This window comes from Panthera onca, chromosome E2, assembly GCF_046562875.1.
Source record: "Panthera onca isolate mPanOnc1 chromosome E2, mPanOnc1 haplotype 2, whole genome shotgun sequence".
In the NCBI taxonomy this organism is placed as follows: Eukaryota; Metazoa; Chordata; class Mammalia; order Carnivora; family Felidae; genus Panthera; species Panthera onca.
The window spans coordinates 47,328,233-47,350,330 of NC_138353.1; the positions used below are offsets into that span (position 1 = coordinate 47,328,233).

The window sequence follows — 22,098 nt, forward strand, 5'->3', positions numbered from 1 at the left end:
CTTTATTTTTAATTTTCAGTGTTAATGATCTATTACATTCTGAAAACAATCCAGGGTCCTGAGTGATTACAATCTACCTTTGAAGGGCTCCTCTAGAGGGGACTGTCAGGGGATGGAGAAATGAAGAAGCCTCCAGTAAGCCTTTCTAGTCTAATAAAATTCACTACATTTTACTTTTGATATCAGTTGAATAACACATTTAAGAAGTTTACGAATTTTGTTTCCATCTGGAAGCCTCATATTTAAGAAAATTATAAGATATTTTAGGAAAGTGAAATCCAATTGAATGACTTGCAACAAAAAAGTAACTTGGACGCTGGCAGAAAAACCCTTTTTTCTCAGCCCTAATGCAGGAATCCTGAGGAGGAACATGCATTCTCAAAGCGTCTCCCTTCATGCATCAGGAATCCTGGCTCCCATCTGTAAGGGAGGAACGCTCCGTTGGACCCAGGCAGTCAGGGCACACTGCTGTACCAACAGAGTGTTCCTTCTAAGAGAGTCAGAATGTAATTACTCATTTAGAACTCAATCATCCAACTGCTTTAAAATCATTCCCCTGGGACCAAATACGGGGGGCAATGGCACGTCTCTTTTGATGACCTTAAGTAGTTATGACGGGAAGATATTTCTACTGTAACACTGGACCTACTACCCCGGATGTGTAATTCTCATCTCTCAGAATTTTTCTGGCTATGTAGCTATTATCATGATTACCTTACCATCTGGTAAGAGAGCCACACCACAAAGGCATCCCCAGACTTGCAATGTTGCTCTTTGTTGCAAAGGTGGAGACATCTTTTTCAAGCTCTCAGCCAACAAAGACTTACTGATTAAAAAAATGAAATGATCATCTAGCTTTGCACTGGTACCAGAGGGAACATTTGTAAAATCAAGTATGTGAAGACCATAGTTGTGTAACGTGCCACTTTAAGGGACACATCTTTTTGAGAGAAACAAGGGAGGTGGGTTGCCATTTAGGTTCCAGAAGAAGTCTCAGAGCGTTCCTGACCACAGGTATTCAGGCGCGTCATTGTAACTTCTGTTCTGTGCTTGGCTGTCTTTGTAGTGCTTCTGTTGCCGGTAGCTCCGCAGGGCCAGCACTACGCTGGCACCGTACGTAACCACCAGAAGACAAGCAAAGGTGGCTGCGGCTCCATCAGTGCCTGCCAGCTGGCAGTTCATCCAGGTGAGACCCTTGCGGGCATAGAGCCGTGCTCTGGCTCTGCAAGTGTCTGTGGCATTGATCCGCAAGGCTACGTGGAGGTAAGTGCCAATGCCTACGCTGTAGCTCACTGCCGCCAGGAGGCTGAAGGAGGCCTCCAGCAGGAGCCACTTCGCCGACAGTTTGGTTAGACTTTGGGCTCCCTGGAGTAAAACGCTCATAGTAAGGACACCCAGCCCCAGAGAAACAGCCACACCGCCATATATCAGGGGTGCCCGGAGGACTGTGTACTGCTGGTCCAGCTGCCGAACCTGCTCCAGCTCGGTGCCCTCAAACGGTGAGTAATAGTTGTTCCCAAAGCCGCCGCCACTGGTGAAGCTGGCACTGAATCCAGCAAGGACAAAGTAGGAGGCCACGATACACATGAGAACCATCCCATTCAGTATCACCTCCACTATCTGTACCACACCTAGGAGGAGAGAGATTCGGGATTTAACGCTGACGTCACTCACACCCAGGAAAACTGTAGGTCAGATCAGAGAAGTACCACTGGGGCCCTGATTTGAAGGACACGGTCGGATTTAACATTAACATCCGTGGTTTTTGTTTTTTTAATACTCATATGTTCGAAAAACAAAATGCCACTCTGGGAAAAAAATTTTGTCAGTTTCTTAAAAAACGAAAACATACTTACCATGTGACCCTACGACTGTACTCTGGGAGCACTCATCCTCAAGAAACAAAAACTTCAAAGTCCACACAAAACCGTGTACACGAAAGCTCACAGTAGCTTTGTTTGTAATAGCCTAGTGTCAGAAACCCAAATGTCCCTCGGTAGCGAGCGGTTAATCAGGTACATCCATACTGTGGAAAACTACTCAGCAATTAAAAGAGAAGGAGCCGTTGATACATGCAACAACTTGGGTGGATCTCAAGGGAATTATGAGAAAAAAGCCAGTCTCAAAGGCACACACTGTATGATTCCATTTATGTAACAGTCTCAAAATGACAAAATTAGGGAGACAGAGCACACAGTTCCATGGTTGTCCGGGGATGGGGACGAGTGGGGAGGGGTTGCATTGTGACTATAAGGGGGGGAAGCCCTGGGGATGCCTGCTGATGGAACAGTTCTGTAGTTGATGGTAGTGGTGGCCACATGAATGTAACACATGACAAAACCACACAGACGGGAGTGCTTGTAAAACTGGTGAAGTCTAAATACGCTCAGGAGACTGTCAATGTCCCGGATACAGTATCACACTATGGTTATGCAAGATGCGGCCATTGTGGAAAACTGGGTTAAGGGTATTCAAGTTCTCTGTACTGATTTTGTAACATTTTGCGAATCTATAATTATTTCAAATCTTCAAGTTTTTTTTTTAAACTAAAAATGACATGAAAAGGTATAAACTGAGGGAAAAAAGTCACTCATGTCCCTGTCCACCCTGCTCTCTACCCCCAACCACTTTCATTATTTCCTGATGTAATTTTCCAGTGTTCTTTATGCAAATAAAAGCACACTCAAATCAGCATTTCATCACCCCTGCCCTGCTTTTTTCACCAGGAAGCATTCCGCACACATTGCTCTGAGTCTTGTTTTGTTCATTTAACTATTCCTGGAGATGTTTTCAGATCAGCTCCGACAGTGTCCACATACTTTGTTAAGTAGCTCTAAAGTCACTGTGTGGATGGCCCAGTCTATTCAACTGATGGACACATGGGCTGTTCACTTGGGGGTTTCTTTTGAGTTTAAGGAATTCACAAATGCCGCAAGGCAGGAGGAATCAACAGGCGAATGGAGACTGAATATCTTCTTGTCCAAGGTCAGCTTTCATTCATCATGGACAGAGGCCATAGCCTCTGCTTAGGTGTACTTGTGGGGGAATGTCTCCTGTCATTCCCCAGGGTTCAGAGATGAGAACTAAGAGGAAAGCACATGACCCCTCCAGTGGGAACACCAGGTTCACGTCCCCACACTTCACTGCTGGTGATCTTACCCCAGTCACTGACTCGAAGCCTCACACACTTCATCTGACGAATGAAGATAACTGCCTGTCTTATCCCACAGGGTGGGGTGAGACTTGATGAAAGCAAGTACATGAAAATACTTGGAAAATCATAAAATGTTACACAAGTGGATGGTATTGGAAGGGGCTTAGTGAGAGATTTAAGAAATTGGACAAGTGTGGTTTCCCAGAAATCAGGAAACCTCTCTAATACATTAGACAGTACCACAGCGTATAAAAACTGGGCAGCTAGAGATGCCTGGGTGGCTCAGTCAGTTAAACATCTGACTCTTTAAAGTTTATTTATTCTGAGAGAGAGAGAGAGAGAGAGAGAGAGAGAATATGAATCCCAAGCAGGCTCCACACTGGCAGCACAGAGCCGGACATGGGGCTCAAACTTACAAACTGTGAGATCATGGTCTGAGCAGAAACCAAGAGTCAGACTCTTAACGACTGAGCCACTCAGGCACCCTATTATCCGATTCTTGATTTTGGCTCAGGTCATGATCTCAGGGTTCTTGAGATCAAGCCCTGCATCAGGCCCTGCACTGACAGTGCAATGCCTGCTCTGTCTCCCTCTCTCTCTCTCTCTCTGCCCCTCCCCTGCTTGCTCTCTCTCTCTGTCTCTCAAAACAAACAAAAACCTGGGTAGCTAAATACCAGTTTCTCTAACATACTGGCTTTGCTGATCCTAACTCCTGCAAGGCCCACACAAATTCCTAGGAGGTCCATGGGACACAGCAGCCAAAGGCTTTAACGGTTGAGGAGCTACATTCCTCTTATTTAAATTTGAAGATAACATCAGATCAGAACTGCCCACTCTCCACCCAAGCACCATAAACTACCGGCCACTGGCTCCCTCTAGCAGAGCAAGTGAATTGGCCCAAATATCATTCTAATTCAGGGGGAGTAGTTATCCTCTACATAGAACACCTCTCTCTGCCTTGGTTTTCCTTGTGTACGTGTGTTAACATCTCTCCCCCTGAAGGGAAGCAGGAACACCATCCTTCTACCAGATGGGGAAAGCTGTCCCTTCTGGGACAGATTCTGCCCAAACAGTGGAGTCATGATCCACACAGCATGTATCTGCTAGGATGACGTGAAATAAATCTAGATCTTGTCAACTACCCCTCTGGGCTACAACAGTTGAGAGGAATAATGGTCTGTTGCTGGGTCCAGTGATGTGGGATCTGTTGAAGGAATATAGCCACTGAATATTATCACAGTACCAGCCAGGCCTGGCCTGGCTTAGCTATTAATATCAAACAGGCTCACCTATTTCCAACCTTGCTGTTAGTGCAGAAAGATTCACAGCCATTAGAAGAGGAAAAAAATGCTGACTGCCAGAGCTAGGAGTTTATCTCTATGGTGGGATGGGTCAAGTCTCCAGAAAGAGCAGAAGGCTCTGTAGAAGGAAGTGGACACTGAAACAGACATGAGATTTTTGTTATAAATGGGGTCTTTCTGGGTGAGGCTGGTTTTGTGGCTGAACATGTAATATTCTGCTTAATTATACATCTATTTCTGGCCAACCGACACATGAAAAAATGCTCAGCATCACTCATCATCAGGGAAATACAAATCAAAACCACAATGAGATACTACCTCACACCTGTCAGAATGGCTAACATTTACAACTCAGGCAAACAGATGTTGGCGAGGATGCAGAGAAAGAGGATCTCTTTTGCATTGTTGGTGGGAATGCAAGCTGGTGCAGCCACTCTGGAAAACAGGATGGAGGTTCCTCAAAAAACTAAAAATAGAACTACCCTATGACCCAGCAATTGCACTACTAGGCATTTATCCACGGGATACAGGAGTGCTATTTCGAAGGGATACATGCACCCCAACGTTTATAGCAGCATTATCTACAATAGCCAAAGTATGGGAAGAGCCCAAATGTCCATCGATGGATGGATGGATAACGAAGATGTGGTATATGTACACAATGGAGTATTACTCAGCAATCAAAAAGAAGGAAATCTTGCCATTTGCAACTACATGGATGGAACTAGAGGGTATTATGCTAAGTGAAATTAGAGAAATACAAATAAAGGATTTCACTCATATGAGGACTTTAAGATGCAGAACAGGTGAACATAAGGGAAGGGAAGCAAAAATAATACAAAAACAGGGAGAGGAACAAAACATAAGAGACTCTTAAATATGGAGAACAAAGAGAGGGTTACTGGGGGGGGGGGGTTGTGGGAGGGGGGATGGGCTAAAGGGTAAGGGGCATTAAGGAATCCCCTCCTGAAATCATTGTTGCACTATATGCTTAGATGTAAATTAAAAATAATAAACAAAAATTAAATATATATATATATATATGTATATATATATATATAGTAAATGTGAAAAAACTGGAGAGCAAATCAAATTTTTTTATTTATCTAAAATAAAACAAACATGTGCAGTCAAGCCAGGCATAAAATGAAAAATAAAATCTCCTTCTCTCCAGAAGCAAATATTCCTAAAGCCTTCTTATGTACATTTTTGAAGAAATTTTCTTTTTTTTTAAAATGTTTATTTATTTTATTTTTCAGAGAGAGCACACACGAGTGGGGAAGAGGCAGACAGAGAGAAGGAGACAGAGAATCCGAAGCAGGCTTCACTACTGTCGGCACAGAGCCCAGAGCTGGGCTTGAACCCACAAATCATGAGATCATGACCTGAGCCAAAGTTGGATACTTAACCGGGTGAGCCACCCAGGTGCCCCTCTTCAAGAAATTTTCTAATCATATACAAGCATATATTTCACTTTCTAAACCCAAATGGAAGTCACTTTTTAATTTGTTTGTTTGTTTTTGAGACAGAGAGCGTGTGCACATGGGCCAGGGAAGGGCAGAGGGAGAGGGAGAGAGAGAATCTCAAGCAGACATCACCTCCAAGTTAAAATTTTTCTTTGGATTTTTATTTGGCTCATGTAATGCAAAGAACATATTCATTTGTACCAAGAATATATTGTAATGTTCCAGAAGCCATAATTTAACATGTAATAGGACCCATTAAATTGTCTGGCCAAAAGTGGCATTCTACTGTTGGGAAAGATTTTACATTCTTTTATTCTGGATGGCTCCTGCCTCCCAGATGTTGGGTTGAATTCTTCATACAATGGCACATTTACAAGAGGTACAAAACACTTATTGAGCTTTCAAGGCCACTCTAAGCAGCTTGTTGGAGTAGCTTCTTTGCATCTCATTGAATTAATCGTATTCCTCTTTGTTCAGCCCACGACTACCTCCAACTTAAATTTTACAGGCGGTGTCTCCCCAGCATCCATCCCTACACCCTGCACCCAGAGCATTAAGGACGTGTAGGATCGGAGATCTCAGTGTGGAAGAACTTCGGGGCTCATCTGCTTAAAACAGTTGTGTTTAGAAAAGTTCAGGCTGAAATGCTTGTCTCCTGGTAGATGGCTTTTCAGGGACTTTAAAGATAAGGTTCTTCAGATTCACTTGGTCACCTCTCTCTAGTTAATCAAAAGTGCCTTGTCCTACAGCACATGCCTCTTCCTTGTGGGTCCCGACCTCCAGTTTTGTTCTGTTTCAATCATTGTGGGTCATCGCTCACCAAGAAAGGACTCTAGAACCCGAGTGTGGTACATCAGAGAACACTGCTCTGTGTAACCCAGAGCTTCATGCAGGATACCAAAGTCGGCCCATCAGTCTTCAAGGGCTGGCAAGTCCCACAGTGAAGTATTCCAGTATTCCAGTCGTTCAGAGTAACTACCATCACTTATATTGGGCAGGACGGTTTTTTACAAAGCCTAAAACTCCAACATCTCTGCAGGCTTCTCTTTCAGCTTCCTGACCTTTCGGTAACCCCTGATGGCCAGCACAGCCCCTAGAGCAAAGACCCCAATGGCTAGCGTAGCAAAGATTCCAACTCCTATGTCTCCCCCATGGAAGCTGCAGCCGAAGCCGCTGTAGCCTTTGCTTTGGTACAGCACCTCCCTCTCTTTGCACACTGGAGAGGCGTAGGCAGCAGAGAGGTGGTGGAAATAGAAGTACAGAGCTGGGATGTAGGCCCCGGCAATGAGTACGTCCAGCAAGCCTTCGATCACCAGCCACAGGGGGCAGTGCCATGGGACCCGCAGGACACCCAGAACAACCAGGAGACAGCAGAAGGCCATGAGGGCTCCACCACAGGCCATGGCCACAGTGACGGTGGGCAGCTTCAGCTGGTAGAACTGGACATCCAGCTGCTGCGCTTTCTCCCCATCAGCACCATCGAAACCACTGTAAGCCCCTCCAAACTGGTAGTAGTAAATGCCCCCCAGGCTGGTGATGCCTGTGTAGCCCCCTGTGGAACTGTAAGACACAGAACTGCAGGCCAGGATCAACAAGTTCAGGAGAACCTCCAGCATCTGACAGCAGGCTGCAAAAGAAGGGCGTGTTACCATTTTCACAGGTGCTGTTTCAGGCTTGGAGACTTCCACCTTGCTGCTCATCTTCCCTGCAGTAGCCAGCACCACAGCAGTCTCTTTATTCCGCGCACACACACCCCCTACCACCACCATGGGGAGGCCCCGATCAGCCAAAGCCGCCTGATGAACATTAGGTGCTAGCGTGCAACTGTGGGCTCCGGAAATGATGCTGGAAGTACTCTAGGCTAGAAAGAGTAACTCTCAAAACAGCTTGCCCCTCATGGGGTGCAGGAAGAGGGTGAGAGAAATCAGACCAGTTACCAACCAGAAAGAAAGGCATCCTTGATAGAAGGCAAGAACATTCTCAGCCCCAGCCCATCCATGCCAAGAAGACTAAAAAATAGTTATCTTCTCTTTAGATACGTTTTGTGGCTTTCTTCAGTTTGAAAGAGGAAACCTCTCCAAGTTTGAAGGAAATAACGCAGAGCTTAAAAAAATACAATGAAGTCAGAAAATAGTATAGAAGTTATACATCAAAATGTCAACTGTGGTTCACATATATTAGAAACAGGAAAGATTAGGTCAATTAAACCCACAAGGCTTCCTGAATTAAAGAAATGTAATGGGTTTCATTGTTCTTAGATTTCAACTCAGTAAGTATGTTCTAAAGTTTAACTTTGTTTTCTTTAGTTTCCCTAAAAAGCAAATTTGGGCTGTGGTTTTTTTCTCAGGGCTAGATTCTCTCAGGGCCCTTGGTTTCTTTGTCTTGAACAAGGAAAGAGCTCCAGCTTTTCCGCCAAAGTTGGCTGCTTTCCTTAAGACCCACTTCATTGAGATATAACTGACATGGAAGAAAATGACCCACATTGAATGTACAGCTTGTTGAGTTTTTTTTTTTAATTTTTTTTTTTTAACGTTTATTTATTTTTGAGACAGAGAGAGACAGAGCATGAAGGGGGGAGGGGCAGAGAGAGAAGGAGACACAGAATCGGAAGCAGGCTCCAGGCTCTGAGCCATCAGCCCAGAGCCTGACGCGGGGCTCGAACTCACGGACCGCGAGATGGTGACCTGAGCTGAAGTCGGACGCTTAACCGACTGCGCCACCCAGGCGCCCCAAGCTTGTTGAGTTTTGACAAACACACATGCCATGCAATCTGAGTCAAGATTCAGAATGTTTTCATCTTCCCAGAAAGTTCCTGAGAGACTGTGGTCAGTCTTTCACCCTCCTCCTCAGACAACCAGTGATCTGCTCTCTGCCATTAGGAATGAGTAGGTTGAGCTTTCTAGAATTTTTTTTAAGTTTATTTATTTTGAGATAAAGAGAGGGAACGAGCGGGGAAGGGACAGAGAGAGGGAGAGAGAGAATCCCAAGTAGGCTGTTCGCTGGCAGTGCAGAGCACAACGTGGGGCTCAATCCCACAAACCATGAGATCATGACCTGAGCCAAAATCAAGAGTTGGACGCTCAACCAACTGAGTCACTCAGGCATCCCTTTAGAATTTCATATAAATGGAATCATATCGTTGTGTGTGTGTGGCTTCTTTTTCTCAGGATTCTATAAGGCTGGGCGCTTCTGAGCTTGAAATTATATATCCTGAATGGTTGCAAGAGGTCAGCTGACTCGGGGTAGACTCCCAGCAGCTCCCAGGGGTTTAGAGAACCAGATTTTGTGCCTAGGTCCAGCTGGTGATGCCTGTGTGCTGTATGAAGCTGTATTACATCTACATGTTCTGTAACTGGAATGATTCACTCTCATGTATTATCTTAACACTCTTCAATTTCCCCCCCAAATGCAGATAGCATTATTTTCTTTAATTATAAAAGTAATACATACTTACTGTAAAAAAATATATATATAGACAGAAACATATAATGTAAAGGTATCTAAATCCCAACCAATTAAAAAAATAACCACTGTGACCATTACTTTTTCTTCTGGACTTTTCTGTCATATATGCATAATTTTTCTATTGTTTATTTGCTTTTAGGTGAAAAATGGGGACCTACTCTACTATTATTTAACCTATTTTTTTCAGTTAAGAATATAGTGTGAACATTTTTTTCCATCTCAGCAAATATAAATCAATATACTTCATATTTTTAAAGGATGTATAGAATACCACAAGTTTAAATAATTCCAATGTAAAGAACATTTAGGGTTTTCCCAATGTCTTTGATGTATGGGAACAAATATGTATATTTCTTAATACAGTGTGGGGAGAGCAGAGACCCTACAAGCCCCTTATTCCTATTTTATAGGTTTTATTTTTATTTTTATTTTTATTTTGAGAAAGAGAAAGAGAACAAGCACAGGCTGGGAAGAGGGGCAGAGGGAGAGAATTTTTTTTTTTTATTTTAATTTATTTTGGGGCACGTGGGTAGCTCAGTTGGTTAGGTGTCCGACTTTGGGTCAGGTCATGATATTGTGGTCCATGGGTTCAAGCCCTACGTCGGGCTCTGTGCTGACAGCTCAGAGCCTGGAGCCTGCTTCAGATTCTGTGTCTCCCTCTCTCTGACCCTCCCCTGCTCACATTCTCTTTCTGACTCTCTCAAAAATGATTAAATATTTTAAAAATTATTTATTTTGAAAGAGAGAGAGAGAGCATGAGCAGGGGAGGGGCAGAGAGAGAGGGAAGAGAGAATCCCAAGCAGGCTCTGAACTATCAGCACAAAGCCTGATGTGGGGCCTGAACCCATGACCCCTGAGATCATGATCTGAGTGGAAAGGAAGTCAGGTGTTTAACCGGCTGAGCCACCCAGGTGCCCCAGAGAGACAGAATCTTAAGCAGGCTCCATGCTTAGTGCAGGGCCTGAGAAGGGGCTTGATCCCACGACCTGAAAATCATGACCTGAACCAAAATCAAGAGTCAGACACTCAACCAACTGAGCCACCCAGGCACCCTTCCTTATTCTTATTTTAAATTTTATAGAACCAGAAAAGAATAAGCAGGGCTGAGGGAGATGCGCAATTAACCTGAATGCAAATGTCATGATTTGAGCACTACTGGTCGAAGGGGAGAGAGAAAGACCAAAGGCAAAACGAAACTGCTCCAAATAAATCAGGGAGCCAAGAAGGAGAGCAGGAAATGCACCCAGGGAACTTGCAACTCCTCACCTGTCCCTCCAGACAATAAATGAGTACAACCTGTACATGCACATGCACTGGTGATCTGAGATACAAACGGGGACATTTGTACCTGCTTTTTGTCTCATCTTTAGTCTCAGCCCCTGAAGATTTTAGTATCTGAGGGGACTTGCTCATAAGTGAATGTGGGACCCCGCTCTTTGTGTCAGTGTCCTGACTGTTCCACTGAACTCTTCCAAAGCATGGCTCAAAGCCCCAACTCCTAGGTCTCCCTAGGAAGTCAGAGAGGGACACAGCTTCCTCCCTTCTCCACCAGTTTGCTGGAAGAGGACATGATTTCACCAAAGAGGAAGTCACAAAAGATCTACTCTAAGACAGGGCTGAAAATCTTCAGGTGGCCTTTATCCAGGCATGCATTTCCTGCTGGAGACAAGTTCCTACGTTTAATGGCTGTTTCAACACAACACCAAGTATTGTGTACTGATGTGGGTTTCTGAACATCCAGAATCCTTAAAAAGCCTTCAATGGTTAGCTTGGGACTAGTGAACTATCCTTTCACTATCTTGACTCAGAAATGACCTCTAGGCCCAAAGCCAAATAGCCAGGAGCAGACAAAGCTAAATCAAGGTGCATTTGGGTCAGGAGCTTCAAGTCCTGCCCTCTCCTCTTGGTAAAATAATCACAGAGGAAAACATACTTCTACTGAGAAACCTGTTAACCAGCCTCTGGCTTATTCCTCTTATTTTTATCAGCAAGAAAAAAAGAAAGGTCAAGTGAGTAAACCACTTTAGGTCTTGGAGTTACTCTAAGTTTGCATTCCAGCTCTTCCACTTAACACCTGAGCTTAGATACCTCTCTGAGCCTCCGGAGTTACTAAGTGAATTAGAAGCAATGAGGTTGTGCCAGTATATGTGAACTAGAGTGCAGATTCTTGTATCTGGATTGCCTAGAGCTTTTTCACGAAAGTTCCATAGAATCTCACAATCATGTGCATCATTGGAATGATCCTACAGTACATTTTCAGGGACAAGTTCCTTGATTTCTCACCCTTAGGCTGAGAAGTTTTCCCCCTTAGTCATATGCAGCTTAGAAAAACTTCTCACCAAATCATGTGATTTGGGCTCACCCTGGCAAACCAGATTTTCTTCATAGCTGGCAAGGCCAAACACTCAGGTTTGGATGGGAACTCTGGGAACCACATTTGGAGCTGATGCATGATATCATTTAAGTGTTTTTGCTAACTGTGTGTTCTAGTAACTGTGTTTTTTTTTTTCTTTTTGTTTGTTCTCAATGAAACAGTACAACAGGGGCATCTGGGTGGCTAGAAAAGTCAGTTAAGCGTCCTACTTTAGCTCAGGTCATGATCCCGTGGTTTGTGGGTTTGAGCCCTGCATTGCGCTCGGTGCTGACAGCTCAGAGCCTGGAGCCTGCTTCGGACTCTATGTCTCCCTCTCTCTCTCTCTCTCTGCCCCACCCTCACTCATGCTTTCTCTCTCTCTCAAAAATAAGTAAACTTAAAAAAAAAAAAAAAGAACCAGTACAATAGAAATTACCCATGTACTTGGTATATAATAAGGTAAGTATGGTTTCACAACATCTGTGTGTGTGTGAACTTGGTCTTAATGTACAATAAATTTCTTACTATGGATCTCAGTCAACAAGTATTAACTGTAACATGAAATGCTACTAGGCTGCCCCCTCCAGGTGGCTCTAACTCAGCCCTCCCACAGCTGACAGCTCATAGCTGGTTCTGCCTGCCATTCTTCCACCTCTGAGGCCTGAAACCTGCCAGCATTGCTGCTTGCCTCGCCAGACCCCAGGGCACATCTGAAGAGAAGCACCGGAAATCTAGCTGTACCTTTCAGACGTTCCTACTCTTTTGGGGAGGCGGGGGGAAGGCGGGGTGGGGGGAATGAGAACCTCATTGCAATTATGGAAATGAAAATGCTAGGGACCCAAAAGGGAAATCTACTTGAATTTTTGCTTCGCCAGCTCAGATCCCTTTGAGAACCATCAGCAAACAGTAAATGGTCAAAATGGCTCACCTCTCCCAGTGCACAAGTATTTGCATTTATGGCATTCCAGGAGTCCTTCAGCCTCTGACTGGTAATATTCCACTCCCTCTTGTCCAGACCTGGGGTTCGAGGGCAGGTATCTCCCTGAAGTAGGTTCACTATAACCAAAAACATATATGGTCATTAGGGGCTTCAAATTCAAGAGCTTGTTCAGTATTAGAACACTGAACATCTCGAACTGGGCCCAGACATTAAAGAGATGGGCAGAACAGAAACAACATTTGCCGTAGTACTTCATATTCCAGAGATTTCCCTGGTTTAGTGGCCCCACAGAGTATCCAAATACTTAGCCCAACATTGTTAAGCTACCACATCACATATCTCTACAATTCTGAACACTGATTTGATGCTAGTCTGTCCACCTGCAGCTAACTAGGTAGCCAGGAGCCACCTTTGTGAGCCTAGGTTTTCAGTCATCACAGACCCGGCTTTCTTTAAAACTAGTTTGCATTCAAGGAGCCTGGGTGGCTCAGTTGGTTAAGGATCTGACTTCAGGGGCACCTGGGTGGCTCAGTCGGTTGGGCGACTGACTTCACCTCGGGTCGTGATCTCACGGTTTGTGGGTTCGAGCCCCACATCGGGTTCTGTGCTGACAGCTCAGAGCCTGGAGCCTGCTTCCAGTTCTGTGTCTCCCTCTCTCTGCACCTCCCCTGCTAGTGCTCTTTCTGTCTCTGACTCTCAAAATGCAAATAAATGTTAATTAAAAAAAATTTTTTTTTTAAAAAGTATCTGACTTCAGCTCAGGTTATGATCTGATGGCTTGTGAGTTCAAGCCCTGCATCTGGATCTGTGCTGACAGCTCGGAGCCTGGAGCCTGCTTTGGATTCTGTATCTCCCTCTCTCTGTCCCTCACACTCTGTCTCTCTTTCTCTCTCTCTCTCAAAAATAAATAAACATTAAAAAAAACAAAAACAAATTAGTTTGCACTCACAAGACTCTGATGCCCAGGCTGGCATTCTCTTCATTCTCTTGTTACTTTAGAAAGATCTTAGTCTGCAATAACTCTCTAGGCCTATGGGTAGTACAGACAACTTTGGAAGTCATCTCTCTCTCTCTTCCTCTGCTAGTTCTGGCACTTTTTTTCTTTCCCCCTTTAGCCAGCATATCCTGAGCTTTGTCCGAGAAGCAATGGTGGGGTCTGCATTCCACCTACTCGGCTCCAGGGATCCTTCTAATGTTCTCATCATGGATCTCTTGGGTTTGAAATCCTTAAACTCTTATGGCCTTGGATAAAGTCCAAACTTTTAGCACAACACAGGAGAGCCCTTGCTCTTCTCTCTTCACTCACAACCTCATACTCACAGACCCATCCATAATAAACTTCCTTTCTCCACCCCCAACCCCCCACTCCCACCCCCCAAAAAGATGACAGCATTCCCATGCTCTAGGTCACTATGGAAGCTATTTCTCTGCTTGGAACCCCTTTCATCTTCCTCTCCCAGTCTTCCCATTCTTGCCCCTTTTCCAGAACTCAGCTTTGTGGGCATTGTGCTCCAAGAAATCTTCCAGATCTTAGGCAGGGGATCTGTTCTCTTCAAATTGGCTTCCCCTGAAGTGGCACATTTCACACTGTGCTGCAACCAGCCCGTTTACTTGTCTGTCTCCTACCAGACTGTGGACACTGCCAGGATATCTCACCCATTAAGTAATGGAGCTCTGGCTCCTACATCCTGCTGATTAAATAAAAGCTTATTGTGTAGAGGAAACGTGGAAATAGATTGTCCTTTGGTTTCAAACCACCAACTGTCTGTGAGCCAAAAACACAAAAGTATTCCCTTCACTCGTTTGGGGCTGGGGTGGTGGACTGGGACACCGACTTAGAAGGAAATCCAAAATGTAGCTCTGAAGAGCTACCAAAGCAATTTGGCTTTGGTCAGGGATGAACAATAACTAGTGCCTGTGACTATATCTGGGCACACCCTTTTTCATAGTTTGGCTAGTTGGTTTTAGATAATGTAACATAAGCTCAAGATAACAGCTTTCCCCGCTGTGTGGACACAACAGGGAGGGAGGCCAAGCTTAAGCCTCCAAATCCTATAGCAGAGAGGAACCTGACTCCTCCGTAGAGAAGAGGGCAGGGGTCAACCAGAAAGCTGCCATCACTCTAGTACTTTTCTCCTTGTTGGCCTGGCACATAATCTAATGTGGGCATTCAGTAATATTTGTGGAGTTGGATGGAATGTTTGAGGGAAAAAAGACCAACGCCCTAGAAGGAGGTGTGGGGTCTAGGACTGCCTCCTCTCCTGCCTTCCATCCTTACCCTCTCTCAGCGTACTAAGTCCTGCAGAACAGCAAGAGGCTTTCACCTCACAAGGCCCATAAGGGAATTCTCTGTGCTCTACCGGGCAAGGATGGCACACTGTGTTCATTCAGCGGGGTGGGATCTGAAACAATCATGGGATTTGAATGAGGCTGCCCGGAAAGACTTCAGTGACAAAGGTAGGGAAATCTCTGCCCTTCGGTGGGAGTTTTAGGTGCATTTAGTTCTTTGGCTAAACCGGTAGCCTCTCCCAGCTGTCTGTTTTGAAACGCATATACCCCTAGAAGAAGTTGCAGATTCAACTATTAACCCTTCACTGGGCGGCTTTTAATTAGCCCTTGGCACTGGGACTTGGAGGTGGGCTGGTTTGGGAACACTGGACAAAGGTCTCAGGGTCTGAAGCCCCAAGGGGCAGTCGTGTGGGAGGAGCCTCAAGTTAACACCACCTACTTAATCTCCTTCCCACCGCTTCCCTTTCCTGTCCTGAAGTCCTCTCTTCCGCCTTACCTGGTCCCTGGCCCTGCCACTGCTAACAGGAGTGGTTTCTACTTTGTTAATCAGGTTCGGATCAAGAAGTGGGGGGCACCGTAAGGTTTTCTTTCCCTCCCAGGTCACCTCCAAGAGTGCAAAAGGGAGGAATGGCACTGCCTTTCTTTAAGCCGGCCTCTTAGGCCACGAAGCCGGGGGCGTGGGAGCAGCGCAGACAGGCCGCAGACCCAGGCTTCCTGGGTGCCCAGGTCTCAGGGCGCCCCTTAACCCCACCTCACCTTGTCGGGTCACGGTGCCCGAAGCGCTCCTTCCTCGGGAGCGACGGCTCCGTGGTTTCCCAAGGCGCGGGCCAGCGGGGCGAGGCTGAGTCCCAGGTCGGCTTGCGGGGTCCGTCCCGTGTCCGGCTCTGGCGGGACTTTTCCCAAACTCTTTGTTCACCCGCGCGAAGGTCTTCGACCCTGTGTCTGTCGTGGCGGGGGTCCCGGTCCCTCCCCCTGTCCCGGTCCCCGTCCCTGCGCTCGCCCCCGTTTCTCTCCCTGCGCCGGTTCCCGTGTCTGTCCCGCTGTCGCTCGGGGTGGAGGTCTCGGTCCGGACGGGAGTGCCGGTCTGGGTCCCGCTCTCTCGGTCGGGCACGGGGCTCGCGAGCCCCCGACGTATCTTCCATGGCCCAGTTCCGCGTCCCCACCCCGGAGCGACCCGAGGGCAACAATCCACAAGTTTCCCGGGCAGGTGGCCAAGCCCGGGGGCGGGGCGGGACGCTCACCTGCGCGCACGCGCACTAGCGGCACGGCGGGCTCGGGGAGGGCTTACCTAAGCGCGCTGCCGGCAGGGGGCGCGGCTGGGCGCGCGAGAAGCGAGAAGCACGTGCTGGGCTAGGGCTTGGGGGTGTGGCTCGCTGCTCTGCGCGCAGCGGAGCTGACGACCTCCCGCCCACCACACCTCGTCTTCTTTGGCGTATCCTCTCAGTGACCCCGAAAGGTGGGTGGTAAAGGGAAGTGAGTTCTCGACTTTCTTAGCCCCGTGGGTGTGCGTTCCCGGAGCGTGCGCATCCGTTCGCTCACCCATTTTTATGGCCCTCCAGCCACCCAGTCACCCAGCCGGCTTCCCCTCCACTGGCCCTCTCTGTCTTCCTCCCTCTTCTGCTGTCCTTACAACTGTGTTGTTCAGGGGTGCTTGTGGCCAGTTCGTCTACTGCAATAGCCCTGGGCTTATGAACGTTTTTTAAAATGACTAACCTACGTGGAATAGGCAGCTTTTTCTTTTGTCAAGTGAGGATATTTAAAAACATAAAATTGCCGTCTGTTAATGAATCCTTTAGACAAATATATGTGAGCACCTACTCTAGCAGGCCCTGAAGATACAGTGGCAAACTCTCATTGCAGGCGCTTCCCTTCTGGCGTGTGTGGGAAAAGAGAGAAAGGGCCCTAGAGGAAGAAAGAAGACAATGTCTAAAATTTAACAAGGAGGAGGGCAGGTTTCTTTCTGCAGGTCTGAGAAGGGACCTTTGAGTTCAGTCCTGGATGAGAGGAGGCAGCTTTGGGGATAGCTGACAGAACGTTCCAGAAAGAGAAGCTGAGTAATGCAGAGAGCTGGAGAAGAAGGTTTCTGCGAGGGGAGTGAGAGGGGATGGGATGACGCTGAGAGGTGGAGCAGGTGATGTAGGGTCTTTAGGGTGAAGAGTCTGCATTTTCGTTCTGAAAGTAATGGGGAAACACTGAATAGTTTTGAGCAAGAGAACGACTTGTTTTGATTTATGGTTTTACAATACTACTCTGGTTTTTGTGTGGAGGGTGGATGACAGGAGGTCAAGGGTAGAGGCATCAGATGAATTAGGAAGCCAGCAAAGCAGAGGCGCCTGGGTGGCTCAGTCACTTAAGCATCCGACTCTTGGTTTTGGCTCAGGTCATGGTCTCTCAGGTTTGTGAGTTGGAGCCCCATGTCGTGCTCCACGCTGACAGCACGGACCCTGCTTGGGATTCTTTCTCTCTCCCTCTCTCTCTCTGCCCCTCCCCTGCTCTCTCTCTCTCTCTCTCTCTCTCTCGCAATAAAAAAATAAACTTTAAAGAAAGAAGAAGAAAAAGAAGCTACCAAAGCAATCTGATGGGTGATAGTGACTCAGTTGCTGGTGAGAAATATTCAGATCCAGGTTGTGGTTTGGAGGAAGAACTTACAGGATGGATTGGATGTAGGGGAGTGAAGGCAAGTGAGAAGTGACTGGGTAGTGGAGGAGCTTCTCTTTCTGGAACATTCTCTCAGATATCCCCAAAGCTGCCTCCTTCTCATCCAGGAAGAACTTACAGGATGGATTGGATGTAGGGGAGTGAAGGCAAGTGAGAAGTGACTGGGTAGTGGAGGAGCTTCTCTTTCTGGAACATTCTCTCAGATATCCCCAAAGCTGCCTCCTTCTCATCCAGGAAGAACTTACAGGATGGATTGGATGTAGGGGAGTGAAGGCAAGTGAGAAGTGACTGGGCGGTGGAGGCAGCCATTTACTGAATTGGGAAGACTGGAGGGAACAAGATATGGGGAAAAGTGGAAAGTTCCATTTTGGACATGCAAAATTTGAGGTGACTGTGATTCATCTAAGTGTAGGTGTTCAGTTGTGAAGGAATAGGTGAATGAGTCTGGAGCAGGGAGAGGGTGGGGTGGAGACACTCCGTGGGAGTAAAGGCACTCACCTGAGGACAGAGGGGTTAGAGTGCAGAGGAAGGCCTTGGGCAGAGTCCCTGGGAAATCTAACATTTAGAGCCAACACTAAGAGGATTAAGAAGTGCTGAGTGAGGTAGTAGGAAACCCAGGAGGGTGAGATCACAGGCCTACCTGCCACACAGCAGCCCACAGGAGCCCTGTGGACCTAATCCTAGGGCCTTCCACAGATATTTATTTGAACGATACCCTGTTCTGAGCCTGGCACAACTGTGGCTGTATAAGAGGCCTGGTGAACGGGCAGACACAGGATGGTTCAAGTGGCAAAGTGCTGCCTCTCTCAGACCTTGCCTCTGGGGCTCTGGAACCCTCTTTTTGAATAAACAACCCCCCTCACCAGCTCACCTTTTTGTTTCCCTTGTTTTTGTTTTGTTTTGTATCTTTACTTTTTTTTTTTTGTAATTCCCAATTGTTTTCCATCATTTTATTTTACACCCTACTCACATGTATAATAATTTTCAAACAGTAGTAGTAAAAGCATAAATAACAGTTATGTATCCATTGTAATCTTCACTTTGCTAACATGTTTATATTATATTTTGTGGCATATTAAAATCATTTATTCTAGATGGTGGAATTATGGCTGTTTTAATTTTCTTCTTAATTCTTTTTTTTAATTTCCCAAATCTCTACAATGACCATATGATACATTTCTAAAAACAATTTTTTTTAATTTTATTTTTTTATTTTTTAAAATTTACATCCAAATTAGTTAGCATATAGTGCAACAGCGATTTCAGGAGTGGATTCCTTAGTGCCTGTTACCCATTCAGCCCATCCCCCCTCCCACAACCCCTCCAGCAACCCTCAGTTTGTTCTCCATATTTATGAGTCTTTTCTGTTTTGTCCCTCTCCTTGTTTTTATATTATTTTTGTTTCCCTTCCCTTATGTTCATCTGTTTTGTCTCTTAAAGTCCTCATATGAGTGAAGTCATATGATTTTTGTCTTTCTCTGACTCATTTCACTTAGCATAATACCCTCCAGTTCCATCCACGTAGTTGCAAATGGCAGGATTCCACTCTTTTTGATTGCCGAGTAATACTCCATTGTACATATATACCGCATCTTCTTTATCCATTCATCCATCGATAGACATTTGGGCTCTTTCCATACTTTGGCTATTGTTGATAGTGCTGCTATAAACCTGGGGGTGCATGTGTCCCTTCGAAACAGCACACCTTATCCCTTCGGTAAATACCTAGTAGTGCAATTGCTGGGTGGTAGGGTAGTTCTATTTTTAGTTTTCTGAGGAACCTCCATACTGTTTTCCAGAGTGGCTGCACCAGCTTGCATTCCCATGTAATCTTTACTTTGATCGACTACTTACTGGTTTGCTGCTATGTGGGGCGAACCATTTGGGGCTTGTTTTCTCTCTCCCTTTCTAAAAATGTTTTTATTTATTTGGGGGGGGGGTTGGGCAGAGAAGGAGCTGGGGAGGGGCAGGAGGAGAGGGAGACAGAAGATCTGAGGCAAGCTCTGTGCTGACATCAGAGAGCCTGATACGGGTCTCAAACTTACAAACCTTGAAATCATGACCTGAACTGAAGTCAGATGCTTAACCTACAGAGCCACCCAGGCGCCCCAAGCTTGTTTTCTCTTTTTATTTTTTTATGTGTATTTTTATTTATTTTTTTAACATTTATTTATTTTTGAGACAGAGAGAGACAGAGTATGAACAGGGGAGGGGCAGAGAGAGAGGGAGACACAGAATCCGAAACAGGCTGCAGGCTCTGAGCTGTCAGCACAGAGCCCGACGCGGGGCTCGAACTCACGACCGTGAGATCATGACCTGAGCTGAAGTCAGACACTTAACCGACCAAGCCACCCACGCACCCCTGTTTTCTCTTTTTAAATAGTGCTTCACCCTTTGCTTTCTCTTCTCCCTTCACAGACACCATCACTCCGAGCACCAAGTCCGCTAAGGGCAGGGTCTCTAAGAGTCATCTGCAAATGCTTCCCATTATGTGCTCAGTCAGGATTTGCTAAGTAGACAGGTGGGTAGATGCATTTGCCTTTTTATTCTCGTTAGGATGCTTTGTGGAACAAGGAGGACACGGATATGTCTTTGTGGGAGGCCGTGGAGGAAAGTCTTTCCAATCTCCAGGTTATGTGCCTTAACTTCTCCACAAACTGTCTGTGGCAGATTGCCTTTTCTAAAAAAGACCACACCAGTATTTCTAGCCCCACATACTCTTCCAAAACTTTGGCACTGCCCCCTCAAGATGGGGAGTCTCAATTCCCATCCTGTGAGCCTGGGCAGGACATTATGGTTGCTGGACAAAGTGATTCAGTGCTGGCTACATAATTTGTGGGGCCCAGTGCAAAATAAAAATGTGGGGCCCTTTGTTTAAATATTATTGGGAATTTTAAGATGGTGACAACAGAGTGGTAAACCAAGTGTGGGTCTCTTCTAAGTACGGAGCCCTGGGTGACTGCACAGGTCACATTCTGTGAAGCTGGCCCTGAATAGAAATGGCTTCTAAGTCCTGTCATAAAAGGCAGTGCAGGGGCGCCTGGGTGGCTCAGTCGGTTAAGCGGCTGACTTCGGCTCAGGTCATGATCTCGCGGTCCGTGAGTTTGAGCCCCGTGTCGGGCTCTGTGCTGACAGCTCGGAGCCTGGAGCCTGTTTCGGATTCTGTGTCTCCCTCTCTCTGACCCTCCCCTGTTCATGCTCTGTCTCTCCCTGTCTCAAAAATAAATAAAACGTTAAAAAAAAAAAAAAAAAAAAAAAAAGGCAGTGCAGCTTCCTCCTGGCTCTCTCTGAGAATGCTCCATCTTGGACCCCAGTCAAGTAATGTGAGGAATCTCAGGCTACATGAAAAAGCCATGTTTGGGTGTTATGGCTGTTAGTCCCAGCTGACAACCACTGTCACCTGCAAGATATTGGTGAATAAAATATAAATATAAAATCTTTTGATTCTTTTACCTTCTTTCAGGAACTCGTGGACAGACCTTATGCATATAGTAGAAGATTACAAGGACAGGAGCCCTCTTGTGAAGGTTGAATGTTCAACCAAAGCAGAGAGCACCAGTAGCAGATGGCCAAAGACTATAGAAAAGGAAAGTACTCGCCCGTGGTGTGTTAAAGAGAAATCTCCTGAAAAGGTAAGATCACAACTCTCATTCAGATATAAAACAGACACATGCTAAACCTCTTATTTAACTCAGTAGTCATGGGGGGAAATCAGGCAGATGTTACCACAGGTTCAAAAGAAAATCTGAAGAACACACCCAGTATAGATCAGGAATCATGAAACAGGTGTACAAAGGAGGCAAAACCAATTGTTTGCAAAGAGCAAAAGGAAAATCAGTTGAACCTCTACCAGACAAGATAGAATTTGTATGTCCAAAGGTAAAATTTTACTTTTTTTGATTGTTATTGATTATCTACATTTTAGAGTTGTAAAATAACACCGTTTTCTGCTGAAGCACAAATAGAAAGGCATTGCCTTTTCTTAAACTGGAAAAGTGGGATGCTACATGGTCTTAGAGATTTCGAGTTTGGGAAAATGTAGCAGGAGGCTAGCTCTGAGGAAAAATAGTATACACTGCTGGTTCTTTTTTTTTTTTTTTTCATGTTTATTTATTTATTGGGAGAGGGAGAGAGAGCAAGGGAGGGACAAAGAGAGAGAGAGGGAGAGAGAGAATCCCAAGCAGGCTCCGCACTGTCAGCACAGAGCCCAACTTGGGGCTCAAATTCACAAATAGTGAGATCTGACCTGAGCCCAAATCAGGAGTCAGACGCTTAACCGACGGAGCCCCCCAGGTGCCCCTACACTGCTGGTTATGACTTAGCATGCTTGGAATGAAGCTTGGGCATCTGCAGTTTTTAATAGTCCCACAAAGCACCCCATTTGAGAACCAATCTGTTAATATAAATTAGCATTCAATTTTCCACCAGAAGGGAGAGCCTAATGTGAGAATAATCCAAATCCTCACCTAAAT

General features: G+C 45.8%; 1 protein-coding gene and 1 long non-coding RNA gene across 3 annotated transcripts; one reads left to right on the forward strand and one right to left on the reverse strand.

Moving 5' to 3' along the window:
- MARVELD3 (MARVEL domain containing 3) lies at positions 1 to 16,199 on the reverse strand. 2 transcript variants are annotated; one of them, XM_060650246.2, is made up of 3 exons: positions 15,725 to 16,199; positions 12,668 to 12,795; positions 1 to 1,631 (listed from the first exon to the last, which is right to left on the reverse strand). In XM_060650246.2, the coding sequence occupies exons 1-3, from the start codon at positions 16,108 to 16,110 to the stop codon at positions 994 to 996; spliced, it is 1,152 nt and encodes a 383-aa protein (XP_060506229.1). In that variant the 5' UTR covers positions 16,111 to 16,199; the 3' UTR covers positions 1 to 993. The 2 variants fall into 2 exon arrangements, with proteins under 2 accessions (XP_060506229.1, XP_060506230.2); XM_060650247.2 differs by lacking the exon at positions 1 to 1,631 and adding an exon at positions 6,209 to 7,548 and having other exon boundaries at positions 15,725 to 16,197.
- On the forward strand, positions 14,986 to 21,110 carry LOC132690184 (uncharacterized). Its single transcript, XR_009615299.2, has 3 exons — positions 14,986 to 15,518; positions 20,045 to 20,147; positions 21,090 to 21,110. It is a non-coding gene; the product is annotated as an uncharacterized LOC132690184 (long non-coding RNA).
- The last annotated feature ends 988 nt before the right edge of the window (positions 21,111 to 22,098 follow it).